General features: G+C 77.0%; 4 protein-coding genes across 7 annotated transcripts; 2 read left to right on the top strand and 2 right to left on the bottom strand.

Annotated features, from left to right (window-relative positions):
* Positions 1-1,218: 1,218 nt before the first annotated feature.
* EMILIN1 (elastin microfibril interfacer 1) lies at positions 1,219-8,879 on the top strand. The gene is made up of 8 exons (XM_068405924.1): positions 1,219-1,632; positions 3,712-3,837; positions 4,317-4,528; positions 4,605-6,440; positions 6,903-7,010; positions 7,140-7,157; positions 7,466-7,600; positions 8,353-8,879. Exons 1-8 carry the CDS (start codon positions 1,472-1,474, stop codon positions 8,679-8,681), a joined length of 2,925 nt encoding a protein of 974 aa, XP_068262025.1. The 5' UTR covers positions 1,219-1,471; the 3' UTR covers positions 8,682-8,879.
* Positions 8,880-9,360: 481 nt separating this feature from the next.
* LOC137661336 (cGMP-dependent protein kinase 1-like) lies at positions 9,361-16,624 on the bottom strand. The gene is made up of 20 exons (XM_068396851.1): positions 16,499-16,624; positions 15,874-16,083; positions 15,393-15,592; positions 15,127-15,293; positions 14,871-14,984; positions 14,697-14,802; positions 14,005-14,068; positions 13,814-13,891; positions 13,428-13,516; positions 13,280-13,345; positions 13,153-13,200; positions 12,052-12,205; positions 11,673-11,803; positions 11,499-11,588; positions 10,305-10,446; positions 10,058-10,221; positions 9,852-9,968; positions 9,703-9,765; positions 9,536-9,611; positions 9,361-9,447 (listed from the first exon to the last, which is right to left on the bottom strand). Exons 1-20 carry the CDS (start codon positions 16,622-16,624, stop codon positions 9,361-9,363), a joined length of 2,292 nt encoding a protein of 763 aa, XP_068252952.1.
* Positions 16,592-19,442, top strand: KHK (ketohexokinase). Of its 4 annotated transcripts, none has more exons than XM_068404905.1 (8): positions 16,592-16,753; positions 16,836-16,952; positions 17,210-17,344; positions 18,067-18,139; positions 18,246-18,392; positions 18,805-18,893; positions 18,969-19,126; positions 19,213-19,442. In XM_068404905.1, exons 1-8 carry the CDS (start codon positions 16,623-16,625, stop codon positions 19,296-19,298), a joined length of 936 nt encoding a protein of 311 aa, XP_068261006.1. In that variant the 5' UTR covers positions 16,592-16,622; the 3' UTR covers positions 19,299-19,442. The 4 variants fall into 4 exon arrangements, with proteins under 4 accessions (XP_068261006.1, XP_068261023.1, XP_068261015.1 ...); XM_068404922.1 differs by lacking the exon at positions 17,210-17,344 and adding an exon at positions 17,025-17,159 and having other exon boundaries at positions 18,246-18,389; XM_068404914.1 differs by lacking the exon at positions 17,210-17,344 and adding an exon at positions 17,025-17,159.
* CGREF1 (cell growth regulator with EF-hand domain 1) lies at positions 19,312-21,138 on the bottom strand. Its single transcript, XM_068404944.1, has 5 exons — positions 20,881-21,138; positions 20,639-20,710; positions 20,323-20,393; positions 20,097-20,221; positions 19,312-20,026 (listed from the first exon to the last, which is right to left on the bottom strand). The coding sequence occupies exons 1-5, from the start codon at positions 20,958-20,960 to the stop codon at positions 19,679-19,681; spliced, it is 696 nt and encodes a 231-aa protein (XP_068261045.1). The 5' UTR covers positions 20,961-21,138; the 3' UTR covers positions 19,312-19,678.
* Positions 21,139-21,279: the final 141 nt, after the last annotated feature.

Below are 21,279 nucleotides of genomic sequence, written 5' to 3'. Positions count from 1 at the left end.
GCTGGCGGGTCCCGGCCGGGCGGTGCCCTCAGGGGGTGCGGCCGCCCCCCCCCCCCCCCCCGGCTCCGTCTGTCTCCATACAAGGCCGGGAGCGAGGCGGGGGCGGGGCCGGCGGCGGGGGGAGCCCCGGGGGCGGCCGGGCTAATTATGGCTCATTAGGGCTAATTATAGCTGCTGGCGAGGCCGTGCTGGGGCGTACTGGGGCGTAATGGGATGTACTGGGGTGTACTGGGGTGTGCGGGGCTTGGGGTGGGACCGGCCCAGCCCGGGGGGTCCAGCCCCGGGGCAGAGCGGGGCCCCCGGCGATGGCCCCGGCCCCGCTGTCCCCGGTGTCCCGTCCCCGGTCCCGGTGACACCGCCCCCCCCCCCGGTCCCGGTGACACCGCCTCTCCCCCCCCCCCCGGTCCCGGTGACACCGCCCCCCCCCTCCCCGCCAGCTGCCGGCAGCTGTTTCCGTTTAACCCGCCCGCGGAGCCCCCGGGAGCGGCGGTTCCCGTGCCGCCGCGCCAGGCCGTGACATCACCCCGGGGCCGGGGCCAAGGCGGGTGTCACCGCAGGCCGTGACATCACAGTGCGGGCTGGGGAAGCCACGGGGGCCCGGGGCCAGGCGGCCGCGTCCCGCCGGGGGGCTGGGGTGGCCGTGGCGTCACCACCTGCCCCCGGTGCCCCCCTGTCCCCGGCGCGGTGCCGGTGGTGTCAGGGACGTGGCGTCCCGGGTGCGCGGGGACGTGGCCCGGTGGGATGCGGTGCGCTGGGGGCCAGGCCAGGCCGTGGGCAGGGACCTGCCCCGGCTGTGCCCGGTGCCAGGGGCCACCCTGCCGGCAGCACCGGGGCCGGGGGGACCCTGGCAGCCCCGGCCCAGCCCAGGGGGCCCCGAGCTGGGTGCCCGTGCGAGGCCGTGGCCGTGCGAGGCCCGTGGTGCCGCAGGGGCCGTGGCCGTGCCGGGTGCGGTCAGCCGTGCGAGGCTGCGGCGGTTGGCGATGGGGGGACCCTCCGCCGTAGCACCGGCCGCGCTGGCTCCCGCGGCCCTGGCCCCCTGCCCGGCCTCTCTGGCTTCCCCCGGCCCCCCCGGCCCCGCTGGCGTCCCGGCCTAACGAGGAGCAGATGTGCGGGCGGCGGGGGCGGGGGCCGGCGGGGGCCGCGGTGCCCGGCGGAGGCCGCGCGGGCCGGGGAGGGGGCTGCGGCGGGCAGGAAGCGGGGGGCCCCGGGGACCCCGTCGTCGGGCAGCGCCGGGGCGGCTCTGGCGGCGAGGGGCCGGCCGAGGCGCGGCCGAGGGGAGGGCAGAGCCGCCGAGCCGAGCCGAGCCGAGCCGTGCCGCACAGAGCCAGGAGGGACGGAGCCGCGACGGGACGCGCCGTGCGCTCCTGAGCTGGGCCGTGCCCACCGAGCCGTACCGAGCCGTGCCGTGCCGAGCTGTGCCACGCCGAGCTGTGCCACGCCGAGCTGTGCCGTGCCGAGCCGCCCGCCCAGCATGGCCCCCTGGCTCTGGCCGTGCCTCCTGGCCACCCAGGCCCTGGCCGCCAACTTCCCCCCCAGGTACAGCCTCTACACCGGGGGGGCCGCCGTCCAGGCCACGGCCCCGCAGGGCCCCGCCGCGGCCCACAGCGGTGCCCGGGCCGCCAGCCGGCACAGGTAGGAGCCGTGACCGCCGTACCCTGCCGGGAGGGGACCCAAGGGGTGCCGCAGGGTGCCGGGGGGAGCAGGGTGCAGCCGCCCGCCCCGATGCCGTGGGGGCCCTGGGACCGGCGGGGCACCGGCACGTGCCGCAACTGTCTCGGGGTGCGCGGCGAGGGGCGGCGGGTCCCGTCCCTGGCAGGTGCTGCTGTGCCGGTGCCAGGGCTGGTGCTGGGTGCTGGGGGGTGCCCTGAGCCGGTGGGGGGGCTGCCCCCACCCCTCGCTCACAGCCAGCCCCGGTGCGGGTGCCCGGTGGGTGCGGGCAGTGGGCGCACGTGGAGGGTGGGGGGCGGGGGGCTGCGAGGGGCCAGGCCGGGGGCACGTGGAGGGGAGGGACCGGGGGCCCATGGGGGCACACAGGGGGCACCGGGGGGCTCGGGCGCAGGGTGAGGGCCAGGCACAGGGGAGTGGGGCAGGCGGTGAGCGCCGGCGGGCGCAGGGGCGGGTGTGGGTGCCGGGGCCGGTGCAGCCGCATGTGCCGGGTGCCGCGGTGCCGGGGGTCCCGGGGCTGCTCCTGCCTCGGCATCCACGTGCCGGCCCCGTGCACCCCGGTACGGGGTCAGCTCTGTCGGGTACGGGGAGGGGGCGAGGGGCCCACGCCCACCCTGCCGTCCCCGTGCCGTGCCGTGCCGTGCTGTGCCAGGGGCTGGGCTGGGCAGCGTGGGGCTGGCGTGGGGCAGCTGGTGCCCACGGGCCGGGGGCGGCCCCACACCGGGCCGGGGTCACACTCTCACCGCGGCCACATCAGCGCCGCGGCAGCGTGGCCGCGTGTGGTGGAGCTGCACCGGCACAGCCAGCGCCTGCCCCTGCCCCACGGCTGCCCCACGGCTGCCCCACGGCTGCCCCGGCACCCCGGGGGGGGGGTGGCAGGACCTGGCCATGCATGTGGGGCTGCCTGGAAAGGGGTTACGTGGGTCAGGCTCCAGCCCAGCCCCACGGCACCGTGGCCGGGCACGGACACGGCCGAGTGTTCCCCTGCGGCTCGGGGGGCTCAGGGGGGCCCCCACGGCCTGGGGGGTGCAGCGGCCCCTCCCCGGGCGCGGGGGGCTCGGGGGGCCAGGAGGGGAGGGGAACGGGGAGGCCAGGGGGGCCGCGGGCCGGCGCAGGAATTCCCGGCGGCCCCCGGGGACGAGCTGGAATCCAGCCGGGGCTGAGGGGAACCAGCCGGGCTGACGGGAACCGGCCGCGGCCCCGGGCCCCCCCGCAGCCCTGCTCCCACCCCGCAGCCCCGCTCCCACCCCGCGCCGGGGGCTGCTCTGCCCGGGGCCGGGGGCGCTGGGGCCGGGGCTGGGGCCGGGCGCCGCGCTCGGACCATATAAGGCTGCGCCGGGGTCCCTGCGGGCTGGGGGCCGGGCTGGGGTCCCGTGCCGTGGGGCCGGGGGGAGCAGTGCCCCCCAGGGATGCCATCCCCTGCCCCCGCCACCCGCTCTGGCTCGAGGGGTTTGACCCCCCATTGCAGACCCCTGGTTGGGGGGTGCAGTGACGGGGGGGAGCTGAGCCCCCCCGGTGGGTGGCTGCCCCAGCCGCCCCCGCCCCACCAGCGCAGAGGGGACCGGGGACACGCGGGGCGGTTGCAGGGCAGGACGTGGAGCGCCCGTCCCTGGGACAGCCGTGTCACGGTGCGAGGGGGTGCCCGGCACCCCAAACCCTGCCTGGGTTCCCCAGGGGCTGCCCCACGGCCGGGGGCTGCGGCCGCTCCTGCGGTGCCCTCGGCAAAGGGCTACGGGCTGCCGGGCACAGCGGGGGCGGGGGGGCTGCGGCGTGGGGCAGGATCCGGCCCATTAACCCCACAGCGCTGGGCCGTGACGGCTGCTACCGGTGGGGCCGGCAGGGCGAGCGGGGGGCGTGTGGGGGGGCCCGGTGTGTGCCGGGGGGAGGGGGCTGGTGTGTGGGAGAGGTGCTGGGTGAGTGCTGGGACCATGCTGGATGTGTGCCAGGGATGCCCGGTGTGTGGTGGCCAGGTACCTGGGTGCATGCCGGTGCGTGCCGGGGGGGCACGGCCGTGTGCCGGGTGGGCTCCCTGACCCCCTCCCGCAGGAACTGGTGTGCCTACGTGGTGACGCGCAGCGTGACCTGCGTGGTGGAGGACGGCGTCGAGAGCTTCGTCCGGCCGGATTACCAGCCCTGCCCCTGGGGGCAGCTCCAGTGCCCCCGCGTCCTGGCGTGAGTGGGGCTGGGGGCTCGGGGGGGCTCGCAGCAGAGCCGGGCTGACGCGGCCGCGCCGTCCCCCCGCGGGTGTTTATCCATCCCGCGGGAGTGTTTACTTTTCGCAAGAGCCGGGCGGCCTCGAGCGGTGCCGGGGGGGTGACCGGGCCATGCCCCTGCCTGGCCGCAGCCCCTCGCCGGGCGTATGCCAGGACCCCCGGCGCAACCCGTGGGGTGGGTGCCCCCGGGCAGGGGCAGCAGCGGGTTGGTGGGTGCCCCTGGGCAGGGGCAGCCCCCAGCCACCGGCGGTTGAGCAAGAGGCCGGGGTTGGGGGGACAGATCCCAGCCGTGCCACCACAGCCGGGGTTTGGTTTTGCTCCCGGCTCACCGGCTGCCCGACCCCAAGCTGCTGCCCCACCCCCGGGACCCCCCCCAGCCCTGCCCGGCCGGGGGCTCCGTCCCCCCCCCCGCTGCGGCAGGGTCCCCTCCGCCCGCAGGTACCGCAGCTTCCTGCGGCCCCGCTACAAGGTGTCGCAGCGGACGGTGTCGGAGCTGGCCTGGCGCTGCTGCCAGGGCTACTCGGGCGAGGACTGCACCGAGGGGCCGGCGCCGGCGTCCCCCCCGCTGCCCACCGGCCGCCCCCCGCCCCGGCCCGGCCGCCCCACGCTCTCCGGCTTCGGCAACCCCCTCAGCGGCCTGGGGGGCGAAGGTAGCGCCGGTGGGGAGGGGGGGACCGGTGGGGCGGCCCCGGCGCGGCCGTGACTGACGGTGCGGCGCGGCGGCAGGCGGCGGGGACGCGGAGAAGGTGCGGCGGCTGGAGGAGCAGGTGCGGCGGCTGAGCGAGCGCGTGGAGGAGCTGCGGGCCGGGCAGGAGCCGCCGCGCCGGGAGGTGGCCGAGGGCGAGCAGGCGGCGGACGCGGCCGCCCCGGCCGAGGTGCGGGAGGTGCTGAGCCACGTCCAGCGGCGGCTGGAGGAGCTGGAGCAGCGGCTGCGGCGGCAGGAGAGCGCCCGGGAGGGCCCGGTGCCGCCGGGGGGCCCGGAGGCGGCCGCGGCGCTGCACGAGCTGGAGCAGCGGCTGCAGGAGACGTGCGCGGCCTGCGCGGCCGGCACCGAGGGGCTGCGGCGGCAGGCGGCCGAGGACCGGGAGCGCATGCGGGCGCTGGAGAAGCTGGTGGGCTCCGTGGACCAGCGCAACCGGGAGGCGGTGGAGTCGGTGCAGCGGCACATCAGCAGCCTGAGCAGCCGCCTGGCCCCCGCCGCCGCCGCCCCGCCGTCCCCCCCGGATGAGCTGCACCGGCGCCTGGCCGAGCTGGAGCGGCGCCTCGAGGGGCTGCCCGCGGCGGCGGCGGGGCCGGGCGGGCAGGGCCCGGTGCTGGCGCGGCGGCTGGCGGAGCTGGAGGGGCGGCTGAACGCGTCGCGGGCCGGCCCGTGGCCCGCCGAGCCCGAGGGGCGGCAGAGCGGGCTGCCGGGGCGCCTGGCCAACCTGAGCCGGGCCGTGGAGGGGCTGGCGGCCAGCGGGGCGCAGCGGGGAGCCCGCCTGGCCCAGCTGGAGGGGCTGCTGGCCCGCTGCGGCCAGCCCTGCCCGGAGCCCACGGCGGGCGGCCGGGACGGGGGGGACGGGGGGGACGGGCAGCTCGGCCCCCTCCTCCGGCAGCTGGAGCGGCGGCTGCAGGACACCGAGGGGCAGCTCCGGGCGCTGGGGGCCGGGGGGGACGGGCTGGCCGGGACCCTGCGGGGGCTGCGGGCGGAGGGGGGGGAGCTGCGGGAGCTGCTGGGGGCGCAGGGGGAGGCGCTGGGGGGGCTGGCGGGGCGGCTGGGGCGGCTGGAGGCGGGGGGGGCCCTGGCAGAGGAGCTGGCGCAGCTCCGCAACCGCACGGGGCAGCTGGAGGCCGAGCTGGGGGGCGCCGGCGGCCGCCCCTGCCCCGTGCCCTGCGCCCCGCCGCTGCCCCCCCAGGAGCTGGACCAGCTGCGGGCCGAGGTGGCCGCCTGCACCGCAGCCTGCGGCCCGCCCCGGCCCGGCCCCACCGAGCCGCAGCCGGAGCCGGAGCCGGAACCGCCGCTGGACGGGTTCAGCGTCTTCGGGGGCACGACGCCCTCGGAGCTGCGGGGGCTGCGGGGCGAGCTGGCGGCGGCGCTGGTGGCCCTGGGCGGGCTGAACGCCACGGTGCAGGGGCTGCAGGACGACCTGGACCAGCAGGACGCCCGGCAGCGGGAGCTGGGCGCCATCACCGACCGCATCGTGGCCGAACTGGACCAGGCGGCGGCGGCGGCGGCGGCGCGGCAGGCCGAGAGCGAGGAGCGGCTGGAGGGGCTGGCGCGGGAGCTGGCGCGGGCCGGGGGCTGCCCGGCCGGGCTGGAGCCGCGCGTGGCCAAGCTGGAGGGGGTCTGCGAGCAGCTGGAGGCCGTGGGCAGCGGGCTGCGGGCCGTGCGCGAGGGGCTGGGCCGGCACGTGGCCGGGCTGTGGGCCGCCGTGCGGGAGCTGAACGGCACGGCCGGCGCCCACGCCGCGCTGCTGGACAAGGCGCTGCAGGCCCAGCTCCCGCGCCGGGTCGGCGCCCTCAACGCCAGCCTGCAGCACCTGCGCGGCGAGCTGCGGCGGCTCGGCCAGGGCGAGCGGGCCGGTGCGCGGGGACGGGGGGCGTGAGGGCGATGGCGGGGCCGTGGGGACGCGGGGCTTTGGGGGATGGGGACATGGGGTCACCGGGGAGCGAGGGGGGGGGGACCTGGGCGTGGGTGGGGACGTGGGGGCTCAAGCCATGGGGACATGGGGCTGTGGGGACACGGGTGCCAGCCACGGGGATGCGGGGGCTCAAGGTACAGGGACATGGGGCTGTGTGGCGTGGGGACACGAGCCATGGGGGACATGGGGATCTGGGGACACAAGCCATGGGGATGTGGGGACTCAAGGCATGGGAGTGTGGGGCTGAGGGGACACGGGGACACAAGCCCTGGGGGACATGGGGGCTCAAGGTATGGGGACATGGGGCTGAGGGGAGTGGGGACACCAGCCATGGGGACGTGGGGCTGTGGGGTGAGGGGAAGGGCTGGGGGCTGAGGCAGCGCTGACCCCATCCTCCCTTCAGGCCCCCCCGGCCCCCCTGGACCCGCCGGCCCCACGGGTGAGATGGGCCCCCCCGGCCCCGCCGGGCCCCCTGGCAAGGATGGTGAGCAAGGCCCCGTGGGCCCCCCCGGTAAGGAGCAGCCCCCCCCCCCCAGTGCCCCATCCCCTGCAGTGGGGCAGCGCTGGCGTGGCCGGACCTTGTGCCGGGCGGTCCTGTCCTGTGCCAGCCCCACAGCCCCCAACTCACCTTCCCTCCTAGGGCTGCCCGGAGAGAGAGGTAGGGCTGGGGGGTCTCGGGGGGGGGATGGGGGGCTTGGGGGGGGGAGGTTAGGGGGGCTACAGGGGGTGGGGGGGCTCGGGGGGGCTTGAGGGACTGGGGGGCTTGGGGGGGGGGTGGGTTAGGGGGGCTACAAGGGGTGGGGGTGGGGGGGGGGCACGGGGCAGCCTGGAGTGATGGGCATGGCTGGGGGGATTTGGCCAATGAGGGGGGGCATGGACACGGCAAAGGGGCAGGTACGGGGGGCTGGGGGTGCCTGGGGAGCAGGGGGTGCCGTGCCGGGTGCCCCGTGCTGACGCGGTGCCCAGGCGAGGTGGGGGAGCCGGGCTCCGTGCCCCGCATCGCCTTCTCGGCCGCCCTGAGCACCCAGCGCGCCGAGCCGGGCACCGTCCCCTTCGACCAGGTCCTGCTCAACGACGGCGGCGCCTACGACCCCGAGACGGGTGAGCGGGGCCGTGGGGTGGGGGCAGTGGGGGCTCCTGTGGGGCCGTGGGGTGGGGGCTCCAGTGGGGTGGGTGGGGGCTCTAGTGGGGCCATGGGGTGGAGTGGGGGCAGTGGGGTGAGTGGGGGCTCCAGTGGGGCCGTGGGGTGGGGTGGGGGCAGTGGGGTGAGTGGGGGCTGCAGGGGCCTCAGTGGGGCCGTGGGGTGGGGTGGGGGCTCCAGTGGGGTGGGTGGGGCTCTAGTGGGGCCGTGGGGTAGAGTGGGGGCAGTGGGGTGAGTGGGGGCTCCAGTGGGGCCATGGGGTGGGATGGGGGCAGTGGGGTGAGTGGGGGCTGCAGGGGCCTCAGTGGGGCCGTGGGGTGGGGTGGGGGCTCCAGTGGGGTGGGTGGGGCTCTAGTGGGGCCATGGGGTGGGGTGGGGGCAGTGGGGTGAGTGGGGGCTCCAGTGGGGCTGTGGGGTGGGGGGCGCCAGTGGGGTGGGTGGGGGCTTCAGTGGGGCCGTGGGGTGGGGTGGGGGCAGTGGGGGCTCCAGTGGGGCCGTGGGGTGGGGGCTCCAGTGGGGCAGGCGGGGGGCTGCGTGGTCACGGGTGAAGCAGGGTCCTGGGGTGGGCAACGGCCATGGGGTCCTCTGTGGGTGCTGTGCCCGCCCGGGGGGTGCCCCCATGGCCGTGGGGTGCCGTGGGGCAGTGGGGGGGTCCCTGGGGACGGGGTGCCCGCCCGCGCTGACACACCCCCCCCCCCCCCCCCCGCCGCAGGGACCTTCACGGCGCCGGTGGGCGGCCGGTACCTGGTGAGCGCGGTGCTGACGGGGCACCAGGGCCGGGCGCTGGAGGCCGTGCTGTCCCGCTCCGGCCAGGGCATCGCCCGGCTCGACTCGGCCGGCTTCCAGCCCGAGGCGCTGGAGAAGGAGCCGGTGGCCGCCCTGCAGCCCAGCCCCGGCGCCCTCGGCGTCTTCAGCCTCCTGCTGCCGCTGGCCGCCGGCGAGACCCTCTGCGTGGAGCTGGTGTCGGGGCGCCTGGCCCACGCGCCCGACGAGCCCCTCACCGTGTTCAGCGCCGCCCTGCTCTACGCCGACGAGCCCTAGGGCCGCCGCGGACCCCCACACCCCGCCCGGGGGGGTCCCCACGCCCCGCCGGGACCCCCCACCCCACCCACACCCCGTTATTTATCAGCACCCCCCCCCACCCCTCGCTCCCCCGCCGCCACACGCCCCCGCCCCACACCGCCCGCCCCGGCCCCCCGCTGCCCCCCACCGAATAAAGACGCGGCACCGGGTTTTGTACCCGCGGCTCCGGCTCCTTCCCGCGCCCGGCCGCGGCCCCCGATTTATTGCCCCGGGAGGGACCCACCGGCGAGGCCACCGGGCAGCCCCCGGCATCGCCCCGGCCCGGGGGGGCCGTGGGGAGGGGGCACAGCTGGCACAGCTCCAGCGACCTGCCGTGATCCCGGGGGTCCCGCCGTGGTCCTGGGAGTCCCACCATGATCCCGGGGGTCCCGCCGTGATCCCGGGGGTCCCGCTGTGGTCCTGGGAGTCCCACCATGAACCCAGGGGTCCCACCGTGGTCCCGGGGGTCCCACTGTGATTCCGGGGGTCCCGCCGTGGTCCCAGGGGTCCCGCCGTGATCCCGGGGGTCCCGCCGTGGTCCTGGGGGTCCCGCTGTGATCCCGGGGGTCCCGCTGTGGTCCTGGGAGTCCTGCTGTGATCCTGGGGGTCCCGCCGCGGTGCCGGGGGTCCCGCCATGGTGCCGGGGGTCCCGCTGCCATCAGAAATCCTCGTCCCAGCCCGAGAACTCGTCCTCCGCTGGCGTCCAGTCGACCGAGAAACGCTTGAAGTTGACGTAGGGGGGTCCCTGGGGGGGGGGGGATGGGGTCAGAGCCGGCCCCTCCTGCCCCCCCAAGCCCCCCCTTGCCCCCCCCCCCCCCCCCGAGCCCCCTCACCTCCCTGATGAGCCGCAGGGTGGGCGCCTCCAGCTGCCGCAGCGCCAGCTTCCTCCACTTCAGGGCCCCGAACCACCTGGGATGGGGGGGCTGCAGGAGGGGCCGGGGGGCACCGGGAGGCACCGGGGGGCACACAGGGACCCCCTCCCCAGCCACCCCCCCCCCACCTGTGCTTCTTGATGCCGCGGATGCCGCTGGCCGTGTTCCCCAGGCGCTGCCCCGGCCGGCGCCTGCGAGGGGACAGCGTGGGGCAGGGGATGGGGGGGACACACACCCTGAGCCCCCCCCCCGACCCCCCCGGCCCCCCCCCCCGCACCTGCAGAGCTTGGCGATGAGCGAGCAGGCGGCCTCGCCCAGGAACGCCGGGAAGGAGAAGATGCCGTCGAGGATGCGGCTGTAGATCTGCCGGGGGTCGGCGCTGTGGAAGGGGGGCCTGCGGGGGGCAGGGGGTGGGCAAGGGCTGCGGGGGGCTGCGGGGGGGCTGCGGGGGGCTGCGGGGGGCTGCGGGCTGCGGGCACCCACCTGCCCACCAGCAGCTCGAAGGCCAGGATGCCCAGCATCCAGAAGTCGACGGCGAAGTCGTGCCCCTCCTGGCGCAGCATCTCGGGCGCCAGGTACTCGGGGGTCCCGCAGAACGAGTACGTCTTCTCCCCCCGCCCCAGCTCCTTGGCGAAGCCGAAGTCGACCTGCGGCACCGGCGCCGTCAGCCCCCCGGACCCCCCCCCCAGCCCGGGCACCCCCCCCCGGCAGTGCCGGCGCCCGTCGGTACCAGCTTGACGTAGCCGCGCTGGTCCAGCATGAGGTTCTCGGGCTTGAGGTCGCGGTAGACGACGCCGCGGCCGTGCAGGTACTCGAGGGCCTCGACCACGCAGGCGCAGCAGAACACGGCCAGCGGCTCCTCGAAGCAGCGCCTGCAGGCACGGACCGGCAGTCACGGCATGGCATGGTACGGCACGGCACAGCATGGGACAGCACGACACGGCATGGCACGGCACAGCATGGCACAGCATGGCACAGCATGGCACAGCACGGCATGGCATGCACAGAATGGCATGGGACAGCATGGCACAGCACGGCATGGCACGGTACAGAACGGCATGGTCATGGCATGGCACATCACAGCATGGTACAGCATGGCACAGCATGACATAGCATGGCACAGTATGGCATGGCACAGCATAGCACAGCACAGTACAGCATGGCACAGTACAGCACAGCATGGCACAGCATGGCATGGCATAGCATAGCATTGCACAGATGGCATGGCACAGCACGTCATGGTACGGCATGGCATGGCACAGCACAGCACAATACAGCATGGCATGGTACAGCATTGCACAGTACGGCACAACACAGCACAGCACAGCACAGCATGGCACAGCACAACACAGCATGGCACAGAATGGCACGGCACAGCACAGCATGGCACAGCACGGCATGGCACAGCATGGCATGGCACAGCACAATACAGCATGGCACAGTACAGCACAGCACGGCACTGCATGGCATGGCATAGCATTGAGCAGATGGCATGGCACAGCACGTCATGGTACAGCGTAGCATGGCATGGGACAGCACAGCACAATACAGCATGGCATGGTACAGCATTGCACAGTATGGCACAGCATGGCACGGCACGGCATGGCGCAGCATGGCATGGCACAGAATGGCACAGTGTGGCATGGTATGGCATGGGACTTCACAGCACAATACAGCATGGCACAGTGCAGCACAGTATGGCACAGTACAGTACAGCATGGCGCAGCACAGCACAGCATGGCATGGCATGGCATGGCACGGGACAGCACAGCACAATACAGCATGGCACAGTGCAGCACGGTATGGCACAGTACAGTACAGCATGGCATGGCATGGCACAGCAGAGCATGGCATGGCCCAGCACAGCACAGCATGGCATGGCATGGCATGGCACGGCATGGCACGGCCTGTCCCGGCCCCGTACACCTCGCGCAGCTTGGTCCACAGCTCCCCGCCCGGGCAGAACTCCAGCAGCAGGTACACGTGCTGCCCGTCCCGGAAGGTGCCGAAGAGCCTGCGGGCACGGGGGGGGCTGCTGGCACCACGGCCCGGTGGCACCGTGGCCCCGCCGGTGTCACCGCCCCACGCCCTGGCTCACCCCACCACGAAGGGGCACGTGCTGCCCGCCAGCACCCGCCGCTCCGTGCGCACGTGCTCCTGCTGCCGCGTCCGCACCACCCAGGCCTTGCGGATCCGCTTCAGCGCGAAGAGCCGCCCCCGGCACCGCACCTGCGCGGGCGGCGTGGGCACCGGCACCGCACCGCACCGGCACGGGAGGCCGTGGGCACCGGCACCGCACCGGCACGGGAGGCCGTGGGCACCGGCACCGCACCGCACTGGCACGGCAGGCCGTGGGCACCGGCACGGCACCGCACCGGCACGGCAGGCCGTGGGCACCGGCACCACACCGCACCGGCACGGGAGGCCGTGGGCACCGGCACCGCACCGGCACGGGGGGTCGGGGGTCTGTCTCTCACCAGCTCGACCCTGCCGAAGCCGCCGGTGCCCAGCACGACGCGCTGCCCCCGCCGCTCGCCCTCCTCGTACCGCACGGCCGCCAGCTCCTCCAGCCGCACCGGGGGCTGCCGCAGGCTCGGCGACCCCCAGCCTCCCGGGGTGCCACCCACGGCCCTGCAGCACCCGCACCGTGGGGCCGCCGACCCCGCACCCCCCCGGGGACCCCGGGGACCTCGAGGAACCCCGGTGCCACCAGGCTGGGGACGCTGCAGCACCCGGAGCAGCCCCCGGGACCTCGTGTCACCCCGCGGGACCCCAGCGCAGGGCTGGTGGCTGCCCCCGCTGCTGCCCACCCGCACCCCCGCCCTGAGGCCAGGGGGCTCGGTGCCAGGGCAGGGTGGCCCTGTCCCCATCCCTGTCCCCATCCCTGTCCCTGTCCCCATCCCATCCCTGTCCCCATCCTTGTCCCCACCCCACCCCATCCCATCCCCATCCCTGTCCCCATCCCTGTCCCCATCCCATCCCTGTCCCCATCCCATCCCCATCCCTGTCCCCATCCCTGTCCCCATCCCATCCCTGTCCCCATCCCTGTCCCCATCCCATCCCTGTCCCCATCCCATCCCCATCCCTGTCCCCATCCCATCCCTGTCCCCATCCCTGTCCCCATCCCTGTCCCCATCCCATCCCTGTCCCCATCCCTGTCCCCATCCCTGTCCCCACCCCACACTCACCGCCCGGGATCCTCTGTCACCGGCCCCTCTGTCACCGGCCCCTCTGTCTCTGGTGCGTTTCTGGGGTGGGAAGGAGCCGCGGGGGGGGGGCAGTGGGGCCACCCCTGCCCAGCCCTGGGCACCCCCACAGCCCCCCCCACTCACCCCCAGCACCAGCTCCCTGCTGGGACCATCGCCCCCGACCCCCCGGCACCCATCGCCCCGGGTCCCCTCACCGAGGACCCCCCCAGGCCGTGGCCACCCCCCTCTCCCTGCCCCCCCCCCAGTGCCCCCCACCCCCTGCCCCCCCGCAGCAGGACCCCAGCTGCCCGCTCGGAGCAGGGCCCCCCCCACGCTGGGGGGTCTCCCCTGGGGCCGGGGGGTCCCCGGGGGGGGGTCGGGGACACTCACTGCTCTGCGGGCTGGGGGGGGCAGAAGGGGATGATCTCCAGGAAGTCTCTGGGGGGCAGAGGGGGGGCTCAGGGGGGGCCCGGCCGTGCCCCCGCGGGGACAGGCTGGGGGGGGGGGGAACACGCACTCCTTGGCCATGGCGAGGCAGGTGACGTGTCCCTGGGCCTGGCACGACGCCGTCCGGCGGGTGTTCCTGTGCGGAGGGGGGGGTCACGGGGGGGTCCCGGGGGGTCCCTGGGGGGTCCCGGGGAGGGGTCCCGGGGGGGGTCACGCACTGCAGCAGCGAGAGCTCCCCGAAGTGCTCGCCGGGGCCCAGGACGCGGAGCTGCTCCTCCCGGCCGCCCGCCCGCCGGCTCACCCGCACCTGGGGGGGCACGGGATGGGGGGGGGGGCGCGGGGTGCACCCACACCCCCAGCACCCACCCCCCAGCCACCCCAGCACCCACCCCCACACCCCCCCACCACACCCGCCCCCCCCAGCACCCCCCACCCCAGCACCCACCACCCCCAGCCCCCCCCCAGCACCTACCCCACATCCCCCCACCACCCACCACCCCCTCCAGCCCCCACCACCCCCAGCACCCACCACCCCGAGCCCCTCCCGACCCCCACCATCCCCACCCACCCCCCCACACCCCCCTCAACCCCCCCCAGCCCCCACCTCCCCTCTCAGGACGATGTAGAAGTTTTCCCCCTCGTCCCCTTCGTGGATGATGACGTGCCCGGGGGCGAAGGTGCACTGCGGGAGGGGGCGGTGGGCAGGGGGCCGTGGGGCCGGCAGCACCCCCAGCCCCCCCGGGGCAGGCCCGGGGTCCCCCAGCCGCGGGGACCCCCCACCCACACACCCCCCACCTCCTCCATGGCGTCCAGCAGCTTGGCCAGGTGGGTGTCGGAGAGGGCCCGCAGCCAGGGCACCCTGCGGGGAGAGGGGCTGCTGGGCTGCCCGGCCTGCCCGCACCCTGCCCGCACCCTGCATGCACCCTGCCTGCCCCTGCCCACACCCTGCCCGCACCCTACCCGCACCCTGCCCACACCCTGCCTGCACCCTGCCTGCCCCTGCCCGCACCCTGCCTGCACCTGCCCGCACCCTGCCCGCACCCTGCCCACACCCTGCCTGCCCCTGCCCGCACCCTGCCCATACCCTGCCTGCCCCTGCCTGCCCCTGCCCGCACCCTGCCCGCACCCTGCCCACACCCTGCCCGCACCCTGCCCGCACCCTGCCCGCACCCTGCCTGCCCCTGCCCGCACCCTGCCTGCACCCTGCCCGCCCCTACCCGCACCCTGCCCGCACCCTGCCCGCACCCTGCCTGCACCCTGCCCGCACCCTGCCCGCACCCTGCCCGCACCCTGCCCACACCCTGCCTGCCCCAGCACCCAGCGCAGCGGGTGGGCAGGGCTGGCGAAGGGGATGGAGGGGCTCAGGGCTGAGGGGAAAACAGGGACAGGGACGGGGCCGGGTCAGGGCTGGGAGGGGACCCCGCAGGAGGGGCCAGCACCCCCCAGGGGTCGGGGTGCGGGGCTGGGGGGCGCCGGGCCCCACTCACGTCCGCAGGCAGCCCAGGGTCTCGGCGCGGCGCTGCCGGGCGTTGCTGGTGGCGATGGCGCGGTACCGGTGCCGGTCGATGGCCCAGAGGCGCACGGGGCCGAGCGCTGCGGCACAGGGGGGTCAGCGGGGCCGGGGGGGGGGCACGGGGCTGTGGGGAGGGGGCTGCCCTTACCCCGCACGGTGGCCGTGCGCCGGCAGTGGTAGAGGATGGCCAGCTCCCCGAACACGTCCCCCGGGCCCAGCGTGCGGAGCCGCCGGCCCCGCTGGCTCACGCTGAGCTGCCCCTCTGCGGAGACACGCGTGCACACGCGTGTACACACACGCACATACGTGCACACGCGTGTGCATGTGCCACGCGTGTGGCGAACGCAGCAGACGAGCTCGCCCCGACGCACGCCCGCACACGCGCGCCCGCCCCCCGCGCCCACCTGCCACGATGTACATGGCGGTGCCCTCGGCGCCCTCGGCCAGCACCGTGTCCCCGGGGCCGTGCCAGACCGGGGCGAAGCTCTGGGCCAGCGCCTCGGGGCAGCCCTCGCCCAGGCGCCGCAGGAACTCGCTGCGTGCCACCGCCTCCGCGATCAGGCCGAGGTCCCTGGGGGGGGGGGGGGACACGGGGACACCGACGTGGGCAGCGCCACGGGGACACCGACGTGGGCAGCGCCGGCCCCGGTGCCCCCCGCCCCGCCGGTACCTGTGCGACTTGGGGCTGTTGGGGACGCAGAGGGTGTCGCTGGGCAGGGGCTCGGGGACGATGGCGGGGGCCCGGCTGTCCCGCCGCCCGGGGGGGTGCTCTGCGGGGTCCCCCCGCGCCACGCTCCGCAGGAAGCTCCGCTCCTCCCGCAGCCGCAGCTCCCGCAGCCGCTCGTCCATCCCCGCGCCGCTCCCGGGGCCCTGCGGGGCCGGCGGGCGGGCAGGGACCGGCGCGGCATCACCCCGCCACGGTGCCGCCCCCAGAGGGTGGCATCACCCCCGCACCCCGGCACGGAGGGGAGCCGGGGCACGACCCCCCGGTGGCACAGCCGGGCTCAGCGCGGCGCTGCCCGGCACGGCACAGCCCGGCTCGGCACGGCACGGTCAGGGACTCCCAGGGCTCAGCGCAGGCAGGAGGGGTCCCGGGGGGTCCTGGGGGGGTCCCGGGGGGGTCCCGGGGGTGTCCCTGGGGGGTCCCCAGCCCCACGCAGCCGCAGGCTCCGCGGCGAGGCGGGTGCCGGCTCCCACGGGCACCGCGCCCGGGCGCTCCCTGCCCCGGGCAAAGGTTGTGCCGCGGCACCCGGGAGCCCGGAGGGGCCCCGGCGCAGCCCCCGGCACGGCACGGCACGGCACGGGGCCGCGCTGACCCGTCCCGCCCGCCCGGGCACCGGGGGCCGCGGCTGCTGCCCGTGCTGAGGGGGGGGGGGGGGTCAGCCCCGGCCCGGCCCCCGCCCCTGCCGCCTACCTGTGCCCCCGCCGCTCCCGCGCCCGCTGCCGCCGCGGCCCGGCCCGGTGACACATTAACCCGCTCCGGCACCCCCGCCCAGCGCGTGCCGCCCCGCACCCCGGCCCGCACCCCGAGCCCGGGCAGGGCCGTGGGCGCAGGCGGGGCCCCCCCCCCCAGCCCCCTGTGGGTCCCCCCGGGCTGCCCCGGGCAGAGCCCAGCCCCGGGGCCGGCACCGGCCGCCCCCCGCCGTGCCCCGGGGCTGCGGTCGGTGGCCGCGGGGGGGCGCTGTGTGCTGCACGGGGCGGGGGTGCGCGCACGCGGGTTCCCGCCGGCGGGGCGCGCGCGCGGGGCGGGGGGCGTGGCCTGGGGGCGGGCCTTGCGCGGTAGCGCCCTCCCCTCGCCCCGCCCCCGGAGCGCAGGAGCGCGGCTCTGATTGGCCCGTGCTCGGGGGGCGTGGCCTGCGGGGCGGTGCCGGTGCCGGTGCCGGAGCGGAGCGGGCCCAGCATGGCAGCGGCGGCGGCCGCCCCGCGGGGCCCCGATGCCGGCGGGGAGAAGCGGATCCTGTGCGTGGGGCTGGTGTGCCTGGACATCATCAGCGTGGTGGACACCTACCCCGCCGAGGACTCCGACACCAGGTACCGGCGGCGGGGGGGGGGGGGGGCGGCTCCGCCGGTGCTCCCGCACCGCCCCCGGTGCCCACCGCCCGCGCCGTTGCAGGTGCGTGTCGCAGCGGTGGCAGCGCGGCGGGAACGCCTCCAACACCTGCACGGTGCTGGCGCTGCTGGGAGCCCCCTGCGCCTTCATGGGCTCGCTGGCCCCCGGGCACGCCGCCGAGTGAGTGGGGTGCGGGGTGGGGGGGGGTGCGGGGGTGGCCCCGGGACCCCGCCCTGACGCTCCCGCCGGCAGCTTCGTCCTGGCCGACCTGCGGCGCCACGGGGTGGACGTGTGCCACGCGGTGCCGCAGCCCGGCGGCCGCCTGCCCGTCTCCGTCGTCATCGCCAGCGCCCGCCGGGGCACCCGCACCATCCTGCACGCCGGCGGGTGCGTGGCGCCTCTCACCCCCCCGCTCTCTGTCCCCCCCCCCCCCAAAGTTTCATTACGGCGGATTTCCAGCGCCGAGGCGTGGACGTGACGCACGTGGCCTGGCAGCCCCGCGGGGACGTGCCCTGCGCCTGCTGCGTCGTCAGTGCCGCCACCGGCTCCCGGACCATCGTGCTCTACGACACGTAAGGGCGCCGGCCCCGGCCCCGCTCACCCGGTGGGCAGCGCTTGGCTGGGCCACCTTGGGGCTGTGGCCCCCTCCCCACCTTTGGGCACCCGGGGCTGCTCCCTGCACCCCGGGGGGGTCTCGTGGTGCTCGGCTCCCGGCAGAGGCTCCGCCGGTGCCGGCCCAGCGCTGCCTGCCGGGGGTCCCGCGTGCCACGTTGGGTGATTCCCGGTGATTCTGCACACACAATCGCTGCCAATCGTCCCCACAGCCCCCAGTTGTCCCCCGTGTCGCAGCCGTGATTGGCGGTGGCATCCCGGCATGGCCACGTGCTCCGGTGTGCGGGACACGCCGCACGGCTGCCCGGGACAGCGCTCCCTTGGCCGTGCCGGTGCCGGTGGGGCGGCCGCGGTCCTCGCCGTGGCGGAGGGCCGGCCGTGCTCACGCGGGTTAACGGCGGCAGGGGCTGCTGGGCACTGCCGACCCCTCCGGCTCGGGCAGCCCCAGCCTGGCCGCCGCCGCGCTGCCCTTTGAGTCCGTCCCAGGGTCCCGCTGCGCCGTCATTAATGATTCACCCGGGCGGTGCCCCCCCCGCGGGGACCTCTGCCCCGGGCGGCACCGAGCCCCCGCAGCCCCCGGCGCTGCCCTTTGACCCCAGCCGGGCACCGGGCCAGGGTGACCCGGGGCCGCCCCGCGCTGTGGCCGGGGGTCCCCCCGCCCCACCTGACCCCTGCCCCGCAGGAACCTGCCCGACGTGACGGCCCGCGACTTCGAGCGGGTCGATCTCTCCCAGTACAAGTGGATCCACTGGGAGGTGAGGCCCCAGGGGATGGGGGGCACCCCCGGGGATGGAGACCCGGGGTGGGGGGGCGACGGTCCCGGGGGCCCGCGGTGCCGGTGCCAGGCGGGTGCGCCCGCAGGCGCGGAACGCGGCGGAGCAGGCGGCGATGATGCGGCGGGTGGAGCGGCACAACCGGGCCCGGCCGGCGGCCGAGCGGGTCGGCACCTCGGTGGAGGTGGAGAAGCCGCGGGAGGAGCTGCTGGAGCTGCTGGCGCTGGGCAGCGTGGTGCGGGGTGTCGCGGGGCAGCGGAGCCGGGGTGGGGGGGGGGGACCCTCAGGGCTGGGGGGGGGGGCAGCAGGGGCGGGAGCTGGGGGTGCAGGTACGGGACGGTGGGGGCACGGGGGCCTTGGGGGATGCAGGGACAGAGGGTCGGGGTATGGGGGGAGGCGGTCAGGGGGTGCAGGGATGGGGGGCTGGGAGGAGGGGGGGCAGTGAGGGTCCAGGGGTGCCGATGGGGTATGGGGGGGGCACAGGTGGGGGGTGCAGCTGGAGCAGAGATGCGGTTAGGGTTGGAGGGGGGACGCAGGGTGCAGGGGGTGCAGTGGGGTGTGGGGCAGTGGGGTGCGGGGACACGGCCGTGCACGCTCTGGGGGTGTCGGGGGGCATGGCCCCCCCCGTCCCAGCCCCTCTGCCGCAGGTGTTCATCAGCAAGGACGTGGCCCGGCACTTCGGGTACCGCTCGGCCCCCGAGGCGCTGCGGGGGCTGCGCAGCCGCGTGCAGCCAGGGTAGGGGGGCATGAGGGGTGCGGGCTGGGGGGGGGGCACGGCCGTGCCCTGCACCCACCGCCCCCCCCTCCCCAGGGCCACGCTGATCTGTGCCTGGGCCGAGGAGGGGGCCGACGCCATGGGGCCCGACGGGGAGCTGGTGCACTCGGACGCCTTCCCCCCGGAGACCCTCGTGGACACGCTGGGGGCCGGGGACACCTTCAACGCCGCCGTCATCTTCGCGCTCTCGGCAGGTGGGCACGGCCACGGCGCAGCCATGGCACGGCACGGCACGGCACAGCCCGGCACGGCTGAGCCTGGCGAGGTGCCCGTTCCCCAGGGAGGAGCCTGCGGGACGCCCTCACCTTCGGCTGCCGCATCGCGGGCAGAAAATGTGGGATCCAGGGCTTCGACGGCATCGTCTGACCCGGGCGCCCCGTGCCAGGAGACCCCCCCCGCTGCACCCAGCACCCCCCACCCTGCTGCCAATAAAGCCCCCGCGGCCTCCTGCCCCCCGCGCCGTGCCCGCACCCACCACGGCCCAGGCGAGCGCCGGCGGCAGCGCCTCTATTTCTCCGTCCTGACGCGTTACAGGAGCGACCACACGGCCCCCGGCCCCACCGTCCTCCCAGCCCTGCTCCAGGCTGGGGGGCACGGAGACCCCCCCACCGCCCACCGTGTGCCCCGAGGGGGGCAGGGAGCAGCCGGGGCATCGCACCCCACAGCTGCTGCGGGGCCGGCACGGCCCTGCCCACAGCCCCCCACCCCCTGCCCCTCCCCGGGGTCCCCCCTCGGGGGCTTCAGTCTCAGGGGGCTTCAATGTTAGGGGCTTCCTCCACCTCCATGGCTTCGGCCTCAGGGGCTTCAGCCTGGGGGGCTTCGCCCTGGGGGGCTTCCTCTGCCTCGATGGCTTCAGCGTCAGGGGCTCCCTCCACCTCCGTGGTTTCAGCCTCGGGGGCTGCCGGCCCCTCTGCTGGGCTGTGCCCGGGGCCACTCACCCCCGTGTCCCCCCCGGGTGCTGCCCCAGCCCAGGCCAGCGGCTGCCCCGGGGGTCGCTGGCTCGAGCCGGGCGAGAGCAGCAGCTCGTGGGGGTCGAGCAGCCCGTCCCCGCTCAGGTCCTGCCTCTCCAGGGCTCGGTCCACCAGTGCGGCCACCTGCGGGGACGGGGTGAGGGCCCAGCCGGGGGCTCCGTGGGGTGCGAGGGGCCACCCCCGTGGGACGTACCGCCTCGGGGCCCGGCCGCCCCCCGTCCCGCTGCGCCAGCACCGCGCCCAGCAGCTGCAGCAGCTCCAGCCCGTCCAGGCGCCCGCTCCGGTCGTGGTCGTGCAGCACGAAGAGGTAGAGCAGGGCTGTGGGGCACGGGGGGCCGTGGGGCACGGGGGGCCGTGGGGCTGGGGCTGCGTTCTTGCCCCCACGGGACCCCCGGCCCCCCGCCGCCACGCGGCCTTACCCTGCTCCCGCGTCATGGCCTCCGCGTCCCGCTCCTGCGGCCCCAGGCTCCTCACCGCGCTCCGCAGCAGCCTGGGGGCGGTGGGGCTGGGGGGGGGGCACGCACTGACCCTGCCCCACAGCCTGCCCCAGGGCTGCCCCACAGCCTGCCCCAGGGCTGCCCTGCCCCATAGCTGTCCCCAGGCCCACCCTGCCTCACAGCCAGCTGGGCACTGCCCGTGCCCCCCCCCCCATTGCTCCCCCCGCCCCATGCACGGCCCCCAGACCAGGGGTGCGGGGCCCGGTGCCGTGGGGCTCCCCGAGGGGCAGGCACTCACGGCAGCGTGGGCAGCTCCGGGCTCAGCGGGTCGGGGTCAGGATCCGGCCTCGTGGCCGCGGGGGCCTCAGGCCTGGCCAGGAGACGGGGGGTTACCCGTGCCCCTGGGTGGGGGGCAGTGAGGGGGGGGGCTGCCCACCCCGATGTGCCCCACACAGCGTCCCCTCCGCCCACGGCCCCCCCAGCCCGGTGCCCCACTCCCGCACCCACAGACCCCATCTGTGCCCACGCACCCCCCCGTACCTGTGCCCCCCAGCCCTGGGGGCAGCCCAGGCCGCCGGGGCCAGCAGCAGCAGCACCAGGGCCACCAGCCAGTTCCTCATCCTGCGGCCTCGGGCTGCGGCGGGCGAGAGCGGACGGGTGGGCGCTGGGTGGGGGGTGCTGGGGGGGCCGTGCCCGGCCGCGGAGGGTGGGGGGGTGCCGGACAGCCCTGCCCGCACCCTGCCCACCCCTGCCCGCACTGGGGGTCCCGCTCCCTTCGCACCCGCGGCGGTTCCCCCCGGGAGCAGCAGCCCCGGGGGGTGCCGGGGAGCTCCGGGAGCGTCCCCCGGGCTCGGGCGCGGCGGGGACACGCTGGCAGCGCCGGGACAGCGGCGCGGGGCGGGCGGTTCGCATCACGCGTGGGCACGGAGGGGCACGGCT

This window comes from Nyctibius grandis, chromosome 1 (genome assembly GCF_013368605.1).
Source record: "Nyctibius grandis isolate bNycGra1 chromosome 1, bNycGra1.pri, whole genome shotgun sequence".
In the NCBI taxonomy this organism is placed as follows: Eukaryota; Metazoa; Chordata; class Aves; order Nyctibiiformes; family Nyctibiidae; genus Nyctibius; species Nyctibius grandis.
This window is presented reverse-complemented; position numbering and strand designations above follow the sequence as displayed.